At 36.6% G+C, this 19,164-nt stretch overlaps 1 protein-coding gene across 1 annotated transcript in view; it reads left to right on the top strand.

The window, feature by feature from the left end:
• The window catches only part of SH3GLB1 (SH3 domain containing GRB2 like, endophilin B1), a 54,101-nt gene that overhangs the window by 9,549 nt on the left and 25,388 nt on the right, over positions 1-19,164 (top strand). Inside the window, exons 3-8 of the mRNA XM_044674846.1 lie at positions 21-194; positions 254-521; positions 762-916; positions 6,891-6,921; positions 12,471-12,612; positions 14,682-14,810. Of these exons, the coding sequence (XP_044530781.1) occupies positions 21-194; positions 254-521; positions 762-916; positions 6,891-6,921; positions 12,471-12,612; positions 14,682-14,810 (899 nt within the window). The remainder of the gene's footprint in view (positions 1-20; positions 195-253; positions 522-761; positions 917-6,890; positions 6,922-12,470; positions 12,613-14,681; positions 14,811-19,164) is intronic.

The raw sequence follows: 19,164 nt of genomic DNA, 5'->3' as shown, positions 1-19,164 counted from the left end.
GGCCGGGCCGGGGCGAGCAGGAGGCCGAGGCCCGGCGGCGGCGGCCGTAGCCGTTCACCCAGGCTCCGCCTTCCGCGGCTGACAGCCGGGCCAGGCCGGGGCGGGGGCGGGTCGGTAACGGAAGGAGCAGAGACCTCGCCCTCTTCCTCTCCCCCGCAGGCCGTGGGGGGTCGGGGAGGGGCCTGTTCCGAGCCGCGAGCGAGGCCCGAGCCTGGACCTGACCTCATGACCTCCCCTCTTCGCCGCCCTCCAGGCTCCGAACTGGAGGCGCTGACCCTCAGTGGCAGGCCACTGGCCTTGCGAGCCCGTGGCCGCAGACCCACTCTGTGCCCGGCTATGACCCCCCCCCCCTCCCGACCCTCTACGCAGCCCAGCACAGAGTATCCCTGGGCGCGTCACTAGTCCAGAGGTACAAGAGTGGGGAGTCCCGAGAGCCCTCCACACGCGGACTCCGGGTGCCGGCCACTTCACCAGGGCTTTCGCCTTTAGAGCAAGCGAGACTTTCCTCCCCTGTGTTACCAGTAAGGGATTCTCTGGGGCAGTGTTCTTAACCCAAGGTCCTGGAACTTTTGAAAAGCTCTCTTTTCTGACTGTTCCAATACAACTAGTTTCCTTAGTAATATTGCAGATATTTTCATCCATTTAAAAAAAGCATTTTCCCGAAAAGGGAGCCTTAGGTTTCCCCAAACTGCCAAAGGAATCGGTAACATTAAGTTAATCCCTTCTGCTCGTGTCTACAAGAACTTTTTTACGGGGAGTAGATTGGACAGGAAGCTAGCAGGAGAGGTGTCAAAAGCAAGAGGGAGGGACTGAAAATCTTTCTCGAGATTCTGGAGCTGGAAGGGGCCTCACCGGCCATCCAGACCAACGCCCTCATTTTGCAGGCTAGGAAACAGACTAAGGGTTCCCAGCTGGTGTAAGCTGCAGAGTCAGGATTCACTTAGAAAACCTTTGCACTTTCTCCTATCATATGCCAGTAAAGAATAGTAGGACTAGAATGTTCTTTGGAAACCATCTCACACCTACATTTTAAAGCTCTGCTTCTGCTTAAGAAAATTACACTTAAAAATTAGAAAGTACACCCGAGGTCCCAAAGCCTACTAGAAGTACTAGTGCAGCTGCCATAATTGCTCCCTTAAAAAAAAACAACACAACTTTTTTTATTGCCAAGACATCATATTTTTTATGTATGATTTTTGAAAATATTTTTAAACCACTTCACCCTGAGTTTTAGCTAAAGTAACCTCTCTTCAGAAAATAGCCACAGTTCAACAGGTCATAATCTGAATGATTTTTTTTTTAGTTGGGTAAATTGAGTACTTGAGTTTTTGTGAGCTTTATACTCAAGTCTGTTTTAGTTATCACTAAAACCATTCTGTATTATTAACGTGGCCTTGCCATTTTAAGAATAATTACTTGAAATACATTTAAATTTATGGTGTTTGATCAATTTTTTCTAATTCTCCTTAATGCTGGCCATTTTATAATCCAGCAAACTGGTTTCCTTAGGTATATTTTGTTTTGATCTATAATATCCAAAAAAATACCCTTTCTTTAGGATGATTGATACTACGTAGAGTCTAGTTCTCCTAATGTGTATTCTTATGTTCCTAAGATAAGGTGCCAGTAGGATTACTTACATGTTTGTTTCTGTTTTCTAATTTGAGTTATTTAATTAGCCTTTCAGGGACTGAACCTTATAGTTTCACTGAGAAATTCACATTTTGTTTTTAGGTCACTAAAATGCTGCTTGTAGTCATACCTCTGTTAAAAGCATGCAAATTCTTCTGACCAAACTGATTTCAGTTGGAATTTTACTCCTTATTTCTTGGGAGTTTATCTGACAAATAGGTCCATGACTAGACAAATTTAATTTAAATTCAGATCAGCAAGTGTTGATTAAGCATTTATTAGTTGGCAGTCACTGAAGATTTAAAGAATAAAAATGATGGTTTTTATCCTCAAAGATTCCATTGGTTTAAAAGTTGTGACAGGTACACAGATGAGAATTATTGATAAGGCCAGCTATGGAACCCAACCTTAGGATCACAGACTTGAGCAGGAAAAGACCTTTGGGTATCAGCTCCAAATTCCTTATTTTATTAGAAAACTGAGACTCTGCAGCAGTTAAATGCCTTGCCCAAAGTCACCCAAGAAGTAAGTGGCCAAAGTGGAACTTGAATCAAAGTCTTCTTACTCTAAATGTAGTTCTCTTTCCTTATAAGAATGCACAACCTCTTAATCCAGGAAAATTTGAGAAAAGAGGAGATACTTTTCCATTGTGCAGGCAGGAATTGGGAAAAGTTTCAGGCAGTATTTCAAGTGTTAAAAAGGTTTGACTAACTGGATATTTTATTCAATAAATCAGAACTCTGAGTGCCCACTAGGTCAATTTGTATGTCCGCCAAGCCTCTAAGTGCCAAATGCACTTTTAATCCCTTTCTATATTTAACATTGTCTTTCTACACATACTTTGTTCCAGATGAAGTAACTTGGTTTGATATGTTTGTATAGAGTGGTAGCCTAAGGAGACACAACTAGAAGTTGCTATCCTAACTTCAGAAGACAGACAGTAAAGTCTGGCAGAAGTATTGATAGTGTGCTTTGAAAGAAGGGTGATTAAAAGAAGTAGGAAAAGAGTTTTTGTGAGCTTTACATTCCATCTAGTTTAGCTATCACTGAAACCATTTTCTGTAACACTAACTTAAACTTAGCATCTTCAGAATAATTTTTTAAGTATTATATCCAATCAGTATAAACAAGTTAGGTTTTTTTGAAAATAAAAATTTTTTTTAAACCCTTACCTTCCATCTTGGAGTCAATACTGTTTATTGGCTCCAAGGCAGAAGAGTGGTAAGAGTAGACAATGGGAGTCAAGTGATTTGCCCAGGGTCACATAGCTGGGAAGTGTCTGAGATCAGATTTGAACCTAGGACCTCCTGTCTCTAGGCCTGGCTCTCAATCCACTGAGATACCCAGCTGCCCCCAGTTTGTTTTGTTTTGACTATCTCTGGGGCCATTACTTTAAGAATAAAACTTTCCATTTTCCAAAGTTTCCAAAGGTATCTTGGGACCATCCTTCATGTGAGATTGAAAATACTGTGCTGGATTTGTTTAGACAAAACATTGCTTTGTAGAGCTCATTTCAGTTACAGCACTTAGTCATTAACTAAGATCTCATTCTATACTTTGTTGACATCAGTAATCACAGCAGTCATAAGATCATAGAGAGTTGGGTTGGACCTGAGAGGTCATTTAGCCTATAATAATGTGCAAAGTCTAATGAATTGCAATTAAAGTTGAGAGCTATAAAAACATTATCAGGGAAAATAAATTTTCATATCTAAATATTAACAGTTTTCCATTAAAATGAAATAGCATTCTTAGTACTTATAAGCAACAAATCAGAATTTGTAAGGAAGCGCAAATTCTTTTTTCTCCCCCTTATCTGGTACATGTTTATTTTAATTTCCTCCAAATAGTAGACCTTTAAAGTTCTAGCTAAAACTCTCATCCCTTCCATAAAAGTTGGTCCTGAATGTACTAGGCTAAAGTACTCTATCCTTCCTGTGAACATTATTATCCATGCAGTTTATTGTTGCAAACCTGAGGTCTCTTCTATCACTGTCTTAAACTGCCATTTAAAGCATTTATAACATTAGTGTCAGAAACTGGGTCTTTTCTTCCTTCATTTCTACTATAATACAGAGAAGTTTGCCTTGTACACAGTAGTCATTTGTTTTTACATTAAAAGGATAAAATATATTATTTCTATTTTAAAACTGAATTAGCAGGCCAGATATAGTGGCTGTTGCTACTGGGAAGGTTGTAAGAAAGATAAAGCTGATCAGGACCAGGCAGCTGAGGGAGGAAAACAAGCCAAGTGTGCTGATCATCATTGAGAAGGCTCTTCTACTTCCCACCTGGGCAAAATCAGGAGATTTAGGTTCCCAGCCTCCTCCCCAACACAAAACATTCACACACACATGAAAAAAAGAATTCGGGTCACACCTTTCATACTCTCATTTCTTGGAAGGACTGATTGCCTTTCAAGATTTCACTCAAATAACATCTTCTACCTGTACCCTTTCTTGATTTTCTCCTTTCTCGTACCCTTCCTCTTGTTCTCCAGTGCTTTCTCTCCCAAAACTACCTTGTATTCACTTTTTAAATTTATTTTTTCCTCAATTACACGAACAGAAATTTTTAACATTTTTTTTTAATTTTGAGTTCCAAATTCTTTCTCTCCCTTCCTCCTTCCTTGAGAAGGCAAACAATTTTATATAGATTATACGTGTATAGTCATGCAAAATATTTCCATATTACGTTGCAAAAGAAAACACCTTGTATTCATTTTTTCCATATCTTTTAATACCTAGTTATACATGTTGTCTCCCCCATTAGAATATAAACCCCTTGAGGACAGGGATCATTTCATTTTTGTCTTTTTCTTGGCTTTGAATTTTAGAAGCATTTAGAATTTAGAAGCAGAATTTAGAATTTAGAAGAAGAATTTAGAAGCAGAATCTTGGTATTTAATGTGAGTTTTGATTCTCTGTTGTCTTTCTTTAGAATAACTTCTTTCTTCTTTCCTTTTGCCAAGTACTACCTATCCCTCTATCAAGCCTCCTTGAGGTCCGTTCTTTTAGAGGTTATAATGGTAACAACTTTTCCATTCCCTTCCCATTATAATAAACAGTCACCTCATTGATAAATTTCAATTCTTTAGTGTTTCTTATATTTTTGTATTAGGACATCTGGAATTGTCGTAGAGGCAAAGTCATGGCAGTTCAATATCATATTGCATACTTTTAGTTTTGTGTGTGGTTATTCTTTAACGCAGTATACTTGTTTTTCTGCTAATTTCTTAAAAGAACCAAAATGAATGTTCATAAGTTCCTTGCTTTTTATATTTTCCTCCTGAAAACCTCACATTTTATAATTATGTTAATCTTGATATTTTATAACATGATTAGGAAAAGTCCAAAGAAAAAATTTCCTTACCTAGTTTTTGTTCATGCAGCTGCAGTTTCCTTAGAATAGGGAATTTCCTCTGTGACCACCCTTCAGATTTGTGTAAGTTGGCAGTTTATAGTTTTAGCTAGATACCTGAAGCACTGACAAGTTAAGTGATTTGCCCAGGATTACCAAACCAGTATGTATCAGAACCTGGATCTACATCCATATAGTATGTTTTAACATGGTGATAGAAATAGAGCATTTATTACATGCTTATACTATGAATATACACTGTACTATGCAAGTGCAAGTAAACAAGATAGTTCCTGCCCTTAAAGAGCTTACATTCTAATTGGGGAACAACAATACCTATAAAGGACAGCTGTAAGGCTAGGAGTGGTTGAAAGGACCTTGGAAGGCCATACTACTGGAGTGGAGATATAGAAAGGGTCAGAAAGGGAGCCACGAGTGCAGTGAGCATGGCCTAAACATCTCATGAAATAATCCAAGTTTTAACTGACATCTTAAATGCTACTTTATGCTGTACCCAAGATACAAAATGTGCTGAAAATGATGAAATTTCCAGTTCAACTATTTATGTATTGCTTAGAGACTGACTTGTTGATTTAAAAATTGGGTATAGTCAGATTTAAATAGGAAAACAAAAATCTAGATAATGTGGAAAATGAAGATTTGGGTTGCCAATATGGAAAGTAAGTCATTTATTTAATACTTGTCTAATTATGAGATTTAAAATGTTTTTATTTTCTAATAGTAAATTATAATAGAATCTCATAGGCTGTCCTCCAACAAACCTAGAAATCTTTCAAAATATTGCCCCTTCTTCATGGAATTGATGGTAAATTTGGTAAATGTGCACTTATTTTATTTTATCATGGTCCTATGTGAAGCAGGGAATAGGAGAAGGGTCTTGTCTCGTGGTCTATCTAATGGATCACATCCTTTTCTATAGAGAACTCAGGTGTGACTGTCCAGGACTAAAACTTTAGTTGCTTTTAATCTTTATGATATGTTTAGATTTTCAAAAGGACATAACCTACTCTCAGACACCTATCTGGCTTTTCCTCTGCCCTAAAAAAGCCTCTTCATTTTCTCTTCTTTTTTTTCTGCCCTCCCTAGCCATTATAGTTAGGCACACTGCTAAAACAATTTTTTTTAGAATAATTTGAGTGGAGGAATGCTGTTTTAGTTACCTGATCACTTTATTCTCTTACACTAGAGTTGTGAAATAGGAAACATAAATTATGATTTAATACTTGATACTTCTATATCTCATCATTGTGGTAGTTCATTCTACCAGCACAGTCAATCAGTAAACATTTATTAAATGCCTTCTATTTGCTTTAATGCCATTCTTTCACCTGTGTTTTTCCATTAGGCAATTTGCCTAACTCTTTAAGGGCCTTTGCCTGGCTCCTTTGATATTTCTGGGCTAGCATTGAAACAGATGGGCTTTCTACCTTTTCTCTTATTTTGCTGTGTGTCTAGGTCTGCTCCTGTTCCATTCATACCTGTATTTGATGCTTTGAATGTAACTTCTCATGTGTAAGTCATCATTGGTAATGTGCTATAATCTCCTTATGACAGGCATCCATCTTTCTATTGCCTTTGGGTCCCTGTAACTTTTAATTCTTCAGAAGTTTTAGGTTTCTTTGCTTATGACTTCATGGAAAGAAAATGTTTAAGTAATGAAGAAGAGTGGGATTTTTTTTTTCCAGATTGGATAGACTAGAGTGATATGCAGCTAAGGCAGGTTATTTACTTATAGGTTAGATAACAGACACTAAGGATACACCTAAGCTTAGTCCACAATTGAATTGAAATTTCAAGATAATACACTTTTAGATAGGAAAAGACTGGGGACATTATCTAGTCTGCTTGCTTATTTTATTGAGGAGGAAGCAGTAAAGGGAGGTGAAGTGGTTGTCCAGAGCCATCCAGGTAGTGGAAGAACCAGAGCCCCACTCCAGGCTCACCTTTCACAATGCACTATAAACAGTTTGTAAAGTTTTTCACAAACCCACATGGATTACTGCTGCAAAAATTAAACTTTCTTTTTAAGTTCATTGGAACCTTGATCTCACCTATGTGGTCTACTTGCTCCCTGCAAACAGCAGATTGTAGTGTAATTTTTCTTTGTCCTGAGCAATTCATGGCTATATCCTCATGTACTCAACATAGCAGGACATTTTGACACCTACAATTTATGTGGGATGTCCCTGTTACATCTTATTCCTTGACCAGCTTGGGATCATTGAAAGTGCTACAGTTGAACTCATTTTTTTATTCATATTAAATTCTGTCCCAGTTCATTGGGTTAATAAGCTTATGGTCCATCTTTAATCTATCCAAAATATGTGAATTGATAGACAAACTCTGTGGGCTGTTCGTGCACCCACATATCATACTCTGGACAAGAGACTTGATCATCCGTGAAGTATTTCTTTTTTAGATAGTTAGGACAACTATTAGTGATTCTAGAAGGCTCTGAAGTGTTTCAGGGCTGGCAGTCAGTGAAATATTATATATATAAGAACTTTACTTTCTTTAAGGAATACGTCTTTCTTATGAGTTCTGCTTTGGATAATCCCCTTGATAGTGACAAGTACCTTAGGCAAATATCTCCCTTATTTTTTGCCACAAATGATATCAATTATCAAAGAATTATCCCAGTTTTATCTTTGTATCTGTTAAAGAATCCTTTATGATTTTAAAATATATGTTGAACATATCTAGTTGAAAGAGCTATAAAACTATTTTACTCTACCAAATCAAATGCTTTTTCATAGCCAAATAGTAAGATCTTGTATTTTATTCAATCATTAAAAGGAGGTTTAATGGTTTGAAAAAAAATAATGAACCGACTAGTAGAAAACTCTTGTTTTCTATGACCTAAAACAGTTGTCAAGTGAACTGTTTTTTGTTTTGTTTTTGTCAAAGTTGGCCATTTAGAGAACATTGGATTGGGTTTTTATGACCTTGACTTAATTTAGTTTTATTATAGATTGAAAAAAAAAGAATACTAGACAGACATTGTATGAATTTATTTTAGTACAAAAGAAAAATTGGCAGAGGTTTGGAGGGGAAGTGATTAAGAGCTTTACAGAAGGGGTCACCATGGGGTCCTTTTAAGTAGTGACCTCCTCGGGGGCATTTAAAATTGGCTTCAATTTATTAAAAATATCCATTTAAAATCATAGATTCAGAACTAGAAAGGGACTTGCAGAGGTCATTTAGTTCAGTTTCTGACTCAGTATAAGAAAATAAGATTGCTGGGTTAAACTGCTAGCCCTTCATGAACATAACCATTTAAATTAATCACATATCTTTTGACCTAACAGGTACTCTCTTTCCCTAAACATATTCCAGCCTGTAGAATAGATTGCAGGCATCATAGTAACAATGAATTTTGATTTCAAAATGTTTATTGCTAAAATTATTTTTACATTAAAAAATGAAAAAGATTTGTAGTAGTCTCATATCTAGTAAAATATTCATAGCAATACTTTTATGATAAGGGGAAAAAATGAGTGCCCTTAAATTGAGAATGGCTGATAGAACCACAGGTTTCGAGATAGAAGGGACCTTAGTGGTCATCTAGTTCACCTTTCTCATTTTATAAATAAGGATATCTCAGTTACCAAGGGCTTCAGAATAATATTGCAGACCAGAATACTGCTTCCAAATCTAGCCCTCTTTGTGCAGAACCACACTACTTCCTTGTGATTGAATAGATTAATATATGAATGTTATGGAATATTGATGTATTCTGACAAATAAGAGGAATTTAGAGACAAGTGAGAAAACTTGTGTAAAATAATACAGAACCAGGAAAACAATGTTAATCATGACTCTAATAATTTATTTGCCAAAACCTATTTTCCCATCAATTTAATTTTTAAAAAACTAGTCTGCAGAATGACCAATGTTTATTTTGACCAGATTGGGGAAAAAAACACAGAAGAAATACAAAGAGATATAGATTGAAGATAGTGTAGAAGGAAGGCCTTTGAAATACAGGGCTAACTTTGTATTTTAGTCTCAAGTCACTGAGTGTGGTGTCTCAACTGGAAGGTAAGCTCCTTGGGAGTCTCATTTTTTTATTTGTATCCCAAGTGTTTGTACTAGTAAGTGCCTAATAATGCTTTCCCTTTCTACTCCATTCCACTGAAGGGTTTGAAGAGGGGACTATATGATCAGATCTACATGCTCTAGTCTAATACTCCATTGGATCTCTTATTTATGTGGATATTTCCTCCAGTTGTTCAGTTGTTTCAGTCATGTACGGGGGTTCAGGGAAGTACCTTTGGTGTGTAGTACTTCCTTTCTTAGAGCTTGCCAAACCTTTTTCAGGGCTGCTTTCCTCCTTTGTAATCCATCTGTCTCGCAGCTCTTGCCTGTGGATCCAAGAAGCTCTGGTATGCACAGTGGTCATACCAACTAGGTTCAGGGTAACTGGCAGGCCTCAGACCCATTGGTGAGTTAGGGCAATAATCCACCCAAACATGTGAAGACTTTCCCCAGCAGAATGGGCAGATGAAAATAATTTGTTCCAACAACCACAAAGGTGGCAGAAGCAGGTACTGTGGAATGCTTTAGAGCTTGATTAGATGTTGAAGAAGCCAAGGTCATTCACCGCATCCCAAGCCATCACCAGTGACTTTTGTCTTGCCATTGGACTTTGATGACTTTGGAAGAGAGAGTGAGGCTTTGTGCAACTCTGGCTCTCAAATCCAATCTATGCATAAGTCAAAAGAAATCACTAGTGATGCCATTTTGGTCCTCAACCAGCCTTCAGTAATGTACATTATACCTTGTCCACTCCTGCCAAAACTGTGGCACTCATCTTTGTCCTCCCTCCAGAAGCTTAACACTGGACATCCCTCCAGCCTTCCTCAAATTCTCTTGACATGTTTCAAGGCTCGCAGAAAAGCTTGGAAAGGCTGCTGCTTATCCTTCACTCCACCATGTAACCAACTGATATTTTCCAATGATATGTAACTTAGACCTCCTTTCTCCTTTGCTGACTCATAACTCTGTGATGTGTTGAAACCTGGTCATGCCCACCATGTCTTTCTCTGTTACCCTTGGAGTGAACTTCACTGTCAGCTCTTGTATCAAAAGTACATTGTTTTGGTAGCTACATGAAGAATAGGTTGTAGAAGGGAAAGCTGAGGGGGAAACCACAGGAGAATTTTACTGCATAAGTCTTAAGTCTGAATGGCCTAAGCCAGTGATGGACAAACTTTTTAAAGAGGGGGCCAAAGGAAAGGAAATGCTCGTCTGTCAGTCTGTTTCTAAGGCAACTATTTCGAAGTTTCATTGTATTGTGTCCTACTCATTGTATTCACCAGATTAGGAATAATGTCACTCGAAAGAATAGAGCATTTCAGCCCTCCCCCCAGTCTGGCCCGAGGACTGTAGTTTGCCCATCACTGGCCTAATCAATAGCAAGGAGAACCATGGTGTGGATGGATTTCGGTGGTATTATGGGGATAGAACTGATGAAACTTGGCAATTAATTAGAGAAAGGAGGAGTATAAGATCACTCTGAAGTTTCAGGACAGGGTGATTTAAATAGTTATGCCCTCAGAAGAAATAGGGCAGTTTAGAGGAAGAGAATATCTGAGGGTTAAATTAAGCTGAGGTATCACTGGGATTTCCAACAGACAATTGACAATGTGGTATTAGATTGATTTTGTGGATAGAGCATATTGAAGCTATTTCTTAAATGACTATAATTTCAGCAGGCAAAGATGGTGGAAATAGGAGGAAGAGGATGATGTATGGTGTAATGATATCCCAGGTAGAAGACAGCTAGGCCTGGAGTCAGAAGGACCTGAATTCAAGTCCAGCCTTAGATATGCATTAGCTTTGTGATCCTGGGCAAGTTACTTGACCTTGTTTGCCCCAGTTTCCTCATCTGTAAAATGAGCTAGAGAAGGAAATGGCAAAGGACTCTAGTATCTTTGCCAAGGAAAACCTCAAATGGAGTCATGAAGAGCCTCCCTCACACAACTGAAAACAACTAAACAGCAGAAGGGATAGCATAAACAAAAAAGTGGAAGTAGGAAAGCATATGGGTATATTTTGGGATATAGCAAGAAATCTATGAAAGACTTCATGTGACCTATGATGTCAACATTTATTGAGTGCCTTTATCATGTGCCAAGCATTGTGCTAAGCTCTGAGATTACCCCTCCAAAAAAAAGGGCAAAAGACAGTCCCTGTCCTTAAGGAGCTCCACATCTACTGGAGGAGATAACAAGCAAATAAACATGTACAAACAAGCTACATACAGGATAAATAAGAAATAATTAAATGAGGAAAGGCACTAAAATAATAATAGCTAACATTTGTAGAACATTTAGCCAAGCACTATCCTTATCACAGCTATTTTATAGCTGAGGAAACTGAGGCAGACCAAGGAAAAATACTTGCCCTGGGTCACCCAGCTAGACAGTATCCCAAACGTGGTATAATAGAAAATATACCAAATAAGTTAAATGATTTGAAGCTCTGCCATTAGATATACAAGGTATAAAGCATATCCTTAAAGTGTACCCAGGTAGTGGTTTTGAGCCCAGATATACCCAAATGTCTCAAAAAATGAAATTTTTTTCATTTTAATTAAAGCTTAGTTATTTTTAAAATATTTAATTGTTTTAGTTTCTTCATTTAGATAAAAATGTCATTTTGTGATCATTGAATAAATGTTTGTCATAAAAAAAATAAAATAAAATTTCTGAATGCACTCACAATGTGCTTGTGGGTTTGTGATTGTGGTTAAGCTTTTCCTCCCTGTGCACTGGGCATGATAGTAGGTATACAACCTACTCGTGTGGTAACTATGAGTGCTTGTAAACTGTGAAGCACCGGGGATGTGTATTTTTGTTGTTCTTGATCAATAAATAACATTTAGCTCCCCAGTACAGCAGGGTTTTCCTTAGCTGCTGCTTTCCAGCATACCACCTACATCCAGGGTATTCGAAGTGACTTAGTCTTTATACTTTTGGGATACTGTACAAAGTGGAGCTTAATATTTATGGCCTAAATAGTTTTTGAATCTGTTTACAAATTAACTGAGGAGATGTAAGTTGTGGATTTATGTTGAGGGAAGCAGTAGAAAGCAGTTAGAGTAGTATGTCAAGAAGACTTCTCCAAGTGCTATAGAATACTTATATGACCTGGTGAAAGCCATTTAGGGCCTTTGCCTTCCACCTTCATTATTCTTTCCACACTGATGATACTGTTGCTGTTGATTTTCCTCTGCTGTCTCCCCTTCAGTGATCATGTCAGCCTGCTATGTTGTCAGGATGTCTCACCCTTACAGATTGTTCTTTTTCAAACACCTTATGGTGATTAATCATTTGGAATACATCTTCCTGAGTTGGGGCCCACCTGTATTTATTATTGATTATAAAATTACTCATATTTTTTCAACTCAATTTGAGGAATAATTACTTCATTCTTTTCCCTGTCAAAAACAGTTCACAGAAGAAAAGCTTGGTCAGGCAGAGAAGACGGAATTGGATGCTCACTTAGAGAACCTTCTTAGCAAAGCTGAATGCACCAAACAATGGACAGAAAAAATGATGAGGCAAACAGAGGTGCTATTGCAGCCAAATCCTAGTAAGGAACCTTTTTTCTATTTAGTCTTATTTGACAATTTTATTTAAAGTGCTATTTGTGCTACATGTTTCTTCCTAATTTTTTGGCCTTAATCTTTTAATGGTTGGGATTTTTTTGTCTTTTTTTTAATTGAAAATGGAGTGTTCTATAGATTTCTTTAATAGAAAACTTTCGTATAGAATGACTTGTATTCAAAAGCTTCTGGAATCTTAACTAAGTACAATGAGTATAAATGCAAGTTATGCTCAATACCTAAAATGTAAAAAGACCAAGTTCCATTACTTCTTAGACTGTGATCTCAATAAATTTTAAGAAACATATGATTGGAAGGTCCACAATGATAAAAACAAATCCTTCTGTTTGCCTACAGACAAGAATGTTTCTGAACCGTTCCATATAAAAGTACAGTACATTAGGTTAAATAGTTTATATTTTTTGTCACCTCAGATTTTTCAGAAATAGAATTTTAGAGCAGGCAATTTTATCTCTATTTTACAGATTAAAAAAGTTGAGACTTGAGAGGTTAGGTAGATCTCTCTGCATAGTGTTGTTCAGCTTATTAACAGTGGAACCTGAATTAAGACTCAAGGCTTTTTAAGACTCAGTCAGATACTCAATCTACTATATCATTTGGGGTAGGGAGAAGACAAGTGACTAATGGTCCATAGGAATCAGCCATGTAAATTTTTTTCTTGCCTTTTCTCCCTCTCTCTTCTACCATGACATGTTGACAGCACTGTAAAATGTCATAAAATTATTTTTAGATATTCTTTTTAGATTTTAGAATTTTAGACTTGGAATGTATTACTACTATAGAAATGTCAAGTTAAAGAGCTATGGGTTGAGACTATTTTTTCTTATGTAGTGTTTTTTAACAGATATTTCTTTAAATGAGAAAGTTTCTCTGGAGAAATATTTAGTCTTTTGTGCTTAAGCAGTTCATCTATCACTTAGGAGAATCCATTTAAGGCTTGAATATTAAATGGATTTTAACCCATAGTTTAAAAGGAAGAAAAGAAAAAAATAGGCATATTAATCCAATGCCTTCCCTTATGAAAGCAAAATTTCTTATAATTCACAGTTAGCAAGTCCTATAGTCATTTATTTGTACTTAAAACCAAGTAGACAATCAACTTGCTGCTTTAAAATAAATTTTTATTAATATTCCACAGTAGCCTATTAACCAAAGTGTATATTAATGCTAAATTTAGTACTTGAAAGATAAAAACTCTTCCAATTGTTCCAAATTCCAAATATCTCTTTAAATATTTTCTACTGTGCAGCAAAATCTGCCTTAAAATTTTTTATTAACATGCTAGAAGTCAGTTTTTTGTAGGCAGGTATGAAATGTGAAGTTGTTTTCTTCATCTTGGCTAAATTCAACTTACAGGCAGATTTATACTATATTGACAATATATTACTAGTTTCAGATCACTTCATAGTCCAAACTGGCCCATTTACAACCTCCCACATCTGTATTTGGTCATTATAGTCTTGGAGACTTTCAGCCTAGAAGACACTTAGCTTAAAGTAGGAGAGACCTGTTTGTCATTCTCATTCCCTATAGATGTGTCTTTTCTAAACTTAGAAATAAAATAGCTTGTATTTATGTTTTCTAAGTCTGAGATACATAGCTGTAAAGTTATGTTTCTATTCAAAGGCAAACAAAAGATTTAATCTAAATAAGTAAATTTTACTTGAAAGTAACTGTTATTACTAGACTTTGTAGGAACTTAAAAACCACATAAGACTCTCATGTAACCCTAAGAAAAGTTTTATCTTTTAAAATAAATTTAGTGCCCAGTTGTTTTAATAAGTTTCATTCTTGATTTTTTTAAAAGACCATGTAAATTAACTTATTAGGAGAATATTATCTATTAATATCTTGATGGTTAAATAAAATATTTTGATATTTTTCACAGTCAATAAGATCTGTGTTTTCATATGTAGTGGTAATTTCATACTTGTTTGAAGGGATGGTATGATTCCTAATCAAATGCTTTTAAAAATAGTTTGTTGAAATAAAAATAGTATTCTAAATTAAGTTTGTAATCTTAACTTTTTCTCAGATGCTAGAATAGAAGAATTTGTTTATGAGAAATTGGATAGAAAAGCTCCAACTCGTATAAACAACCAAGAACTCTTGGGGCAATACATGATTGATGCAGGGAATGAGTTTGGCCCAGGAACTGCTTATGGTAAGTGAAAGCCAAGAAAATTTGGTAAGAAATACTTTTTAGTAGGATTAGATCTTCTTTAGGGATATCTTCTTAGAAGTTACTTTTTTCAAATTTGAGGTATTAAGTTGTTACTTGAAGTGACAGACAAGTTAATAATAAAAATTAGCAGTATTCATGCAGTTCTCAAAGATTTGCCTTTAAAAAACTTTGATTAAACGCTTTGGTTAGAAGACATAATGTTTTTTATCCCTTAGTAGTATTAGATTGTGTGCCATTCATTTTTCAGCTCAAATTTTCCTTTGATTACAGAGTTAGTAAAATTTTTCTACTGTGTGCAGTTTATGAACAGATGTAGACTCCAGATATTTTAATGTAGTAGATAATTTTTGTAGTAATTGGGACTCAAGTGGGAAAAAAACTGAATACTTAATTTGAATTATATGAAAATTGAAGGATTTTCAGTTTAATGTTACTCAGTTACCTTTTGTTGTACTTAATAACAATATAAATAGTAAATCAGCCCAAGTGGTCCTTATTATTATTTAAACATAAACTCAGAGCTTTTTAAAAGTACTTTACTTATTTTTACATTTATAATTCCATAGGCTTCATTTGTTATCCTCAAATTTTAGATTTTTGGAATTCTGAGGATATTAAAAATTTCTGAAGTACATAAACTGTGGGGCTTTTAGTTCTTAGGAAAGTAAAGATATCTCTGATTTGTGCTTTTTTTGAAGTAAAGAATTCAAATGATTACTTCACAGTTTTTTTAAGGTTATCTAAATCTGTTTTATAGTGAGATTTCCAATAAATCCTTGTCCCTATTTTTTTATTTTTTTAAAACCTTACTTTCCATATTAGAATCGATACTAAGTATTGGTTCCAAGGAAGAAGAGTAGTAAGGGCTAGGCAATTGAGGTTAAGTGACTTGCCCAGGGTCACACAGCTAGAAAGTGTTTGAACCCACATTTGAACCCAGGACCTCCTATCTGTAGCCCTGGCTTTATACACTGATCATCTAAGCTGCCTGTCCCTATCTCTTTTTAATCACAAACTTCTAGCAATGTTTTGTTTTGTTTTTAAAGTTGGTAGCTCAGGAGGGAGGTGGGAGGCAAGGAGGGAAAGAACATGAATCATGGAACCATGGGGAAATATTCTAAATTAATTAAATAAATAAACTTAATTTAAAAAATTAAGTCAGTAGTTTTATTCATTGAATTTTAGGTTTGAAAGACACCTTGAAGATGATCTACTTCAACCCCATCATTTTATAGATAAGAAGACTCAGCCCCTGGGAGCTGATCTGATTTGCCCAAGATCTTGCTAGTTAGTGTCAGAATTTGGCCCACAGTGCTGGTCTTCTTTCTTCTGTGCCTTGATGGTCTTTTTACCATCTCATGATCTCTCTACTTCATCTCTTAGTAGAGTTTTCATTGATTTGGATATTTGTTCAATGTCATTTTGTCCATCTTCATTTTCCTTGACTTTTCTGAAAGCATGTGACATTGACCATTCCAGTCTTCTAACTACTTTCTCTTTCTTTGGCTTGGACCCTCATTTTCCTTCTCTCGTTCTTTTTTTTTCTTTTACTACTCATGTTTTGGGTGTACCTCAAGTATCTATTCTTGACTCTCTTCACACAAAATTCTATCTGCTTCAGCTGCAGTTTCTATTTAGATAACTCCTGTATCTATGACTCTGGACCTGGCATCTCCCAGGAGTTTTTAGTGCTTAATTGCCAACTGCTTACTAGATATCTTCACCTGCATGTCCAACTAATACCACAAACTCAATATTTCAAAAACAGAACTTATTTATTGCCTTATTCCTCACCCCACAAAAAGCTACTCTTCCTTTGTCTAAGATTCCTTTTTATATTGTCTGTACCACTATTCTCCTAATCATCAGACTTGAAACCCCAATCATTGCTTTGACTCTGTCCTGTCCCTCACCACCACTGTCAGGCCTGTCAGAGAATCTGAGCTGTAAGAGACCTAAGCAGGAGCATCCTCTCCACGAGCCCCACTAATAGTCCTTCAGCCTCTGTCTAGAGTCCAGAGACAGCAGATGTTCAATGCCTTCTGAGGCAGACCAGCCCACTTTTGGACAGCCCTGATTGCCAGAAGGTTTGCCTTCTCTTGCTACAATCTCTGCCACTGCAACTCCTACCCATTATTCCTAGTTTTACCCTCTGGAACTAAACAGAATATGGTCAGTCCCCATCTTGTACAATAGCCATTCAGACACTTGATGATTGCTGTTACATGCTTCTTCAAACTAAACATTCCTAATTCCTTCAGATTTGTATCAGAAAACATAATCTCCAATCCACTTACTACCCCTTTCTGGCCATATTCCATTTTGTCAGGGTATGAATAGTACCATAATGCCCAGATCTGGTCTGAGCAAAGCAGAAAGCAAATAGAACAGGAACTTCCTATTTGTGAATGTGATGTCTCAATTTATGCCACTTACGAAAGGGGACTGCAATATCTCACTGATTAAAATTTGGACTTGTGTCTTCTAAAGCCTCTAGTGATTCTCTAGCCATACGTCCACCATCCTCTTCTTGTATAGTTGGTGTTTTTGAATCTAAGTGTAGGACTTCTCATTCAGCCTTGCTATGAATTCTGACAAAGACATCTAGCTTGTAAGCTGTTCTGTCCAGGCATTTATGCCACTTTGCAGATTTGATAAGCAGGCCATCTCTACCTTATCCAGCTCACTGAGGCAGGCCTTCATCACATCACCTCATATATAGTCTACTAGAATAACCTGTTATTAGGTGTCTCTGATTCATGAGTCTCCCACTCCTCTCTGTCCTTCAGTGGCCAAATCAGTTACCAAATTGATCTTTCCAAAGTGCAAGTCTGACAGGGTCATCCTCTTTAGCCTCAGTGATTCCCTGTCATTTCCAGGATCAGATTTGACATTCTTAGTCTTTCTAGGCTATCTAGGACCCTTCTAATTGGTTTACACCTTACTCCCTAACTATTCTACAATCCAGGGACACTGACTGACATTTTTGCCTCTATTTTCCAGTTCTGGGCATTTTCACTAGCTGTCCCATAGGCCTGAAACTCTATTATTAACTTACCTTCTGACTTCCTCGCTTCCTTCAAGTTTCATATAAAATTACATCGCTGAAAGAAGCATTTCCCAGACCTCATCAGTCTTCTTTCTGTAGATTGTCTCTAATTTGTCCTGTCTATAATTTGTTTTTATGGAGTTTTTTACTTCAGTAAACTCCAGTTCCTCCAGTAGACTGTGAGCTCTTAGCACAGTGCCTGAGTACATTAGAGGTGGTTAATAAATATTTTTTGCTTTAGTGACTGAATGTTCATAAGGTATCTCTTTAATTGTTATATAATTGTTATATCCAGTAATACATATATAACCCAGCTGAATTCCTTGTCAGCTTTAGGAAGGGGGAGGTAAGAAAAGAGAGAACATGAATACTATAACCATGGAAAAATGTTTAAATTTTTTTTTTTAATTGTTATATCCAAGAACTTTTTTCCAGGAATAGAAATTAACCTTATTGACCTGTAGTTAGGAGATTCCACCCCTGTTTTGAAAATTGTGGTATTTACCTATCTACAGTCTTATGGCATCTTTCCTGTTCGCCACCATTTTTCAAAAGCCATTGACTGCCTATGAACAGTCGACATTTTGTTTGTTTCTTTCTGCATTTGCCTTTTAAACATTTTCCTTTCAGTTCATGAATTTCCTCACATGAGTATGTGTATATATAAGTATACACATATATATGTGTGTGTATGTGTACATATATGTTCTTACTCTACTTTTCTCCTCATTGCTGCTTATTTATTCTGTTTCTTAAATATGTAGTATATTCATGGATCCTCTACCAGTAGTCCTATTTGCTGTCATTTCTTCTTCTGCACTCATTTTCACATTTTCTCAGCCTCTCTCCTGAGCTCCTATGATCTTCTTGGAGCTGACCTCTTTGCCTCCACTGTCCCTTCTTTCTTTATAACATAGTCAAAACAGTCTTTCTTCTGCACAGATCTGTGTCACTTCCCTGTTAAAAACTGATAAAGATTTGTAGGGAATGCCAGAGGGCACAGTATACTAGACCTGCCTTCATCTTGCCTCAGGTGCTTACTAGCTCTGTGGGTCTGGACAAATCACTTAATCTCTTGTCTGCTTCAGTTTCCCCATTATCTACCTCCTAAGGTTCTGGTAAGGATCAAACAAGGGAATATATAGGAAGGGTTTTGTAAACCTTGAAGTGCTAGAAATGCCAGCTGGTATGATTTCAGGGCTTCCCTTAGTGTGAATACACACTCATCCATGGCATATCCGGATGCCTAAAGCTGTCATAATCTTAATCAGCATAAATTAATTC

The sequence above is a fragment of the Gracilinanus agilis genome, chromosome 4, assembly GCF_016433145.1.
Source record: "Gracilinanus agilis isolate LMUSP501 chromosome 4, AgileGrace, whole genome shotgun sequence".
Taxonomy (NCBI): Eukaryota; Metazoa; Chordata; class Mammalia; order Didelphimorphia; family Didelphidae; genus Gracilinanus; species Gracilinanus agilis.
This window is presented reverse-complemented; position numbering and strand designations above follow the sequence as displayed.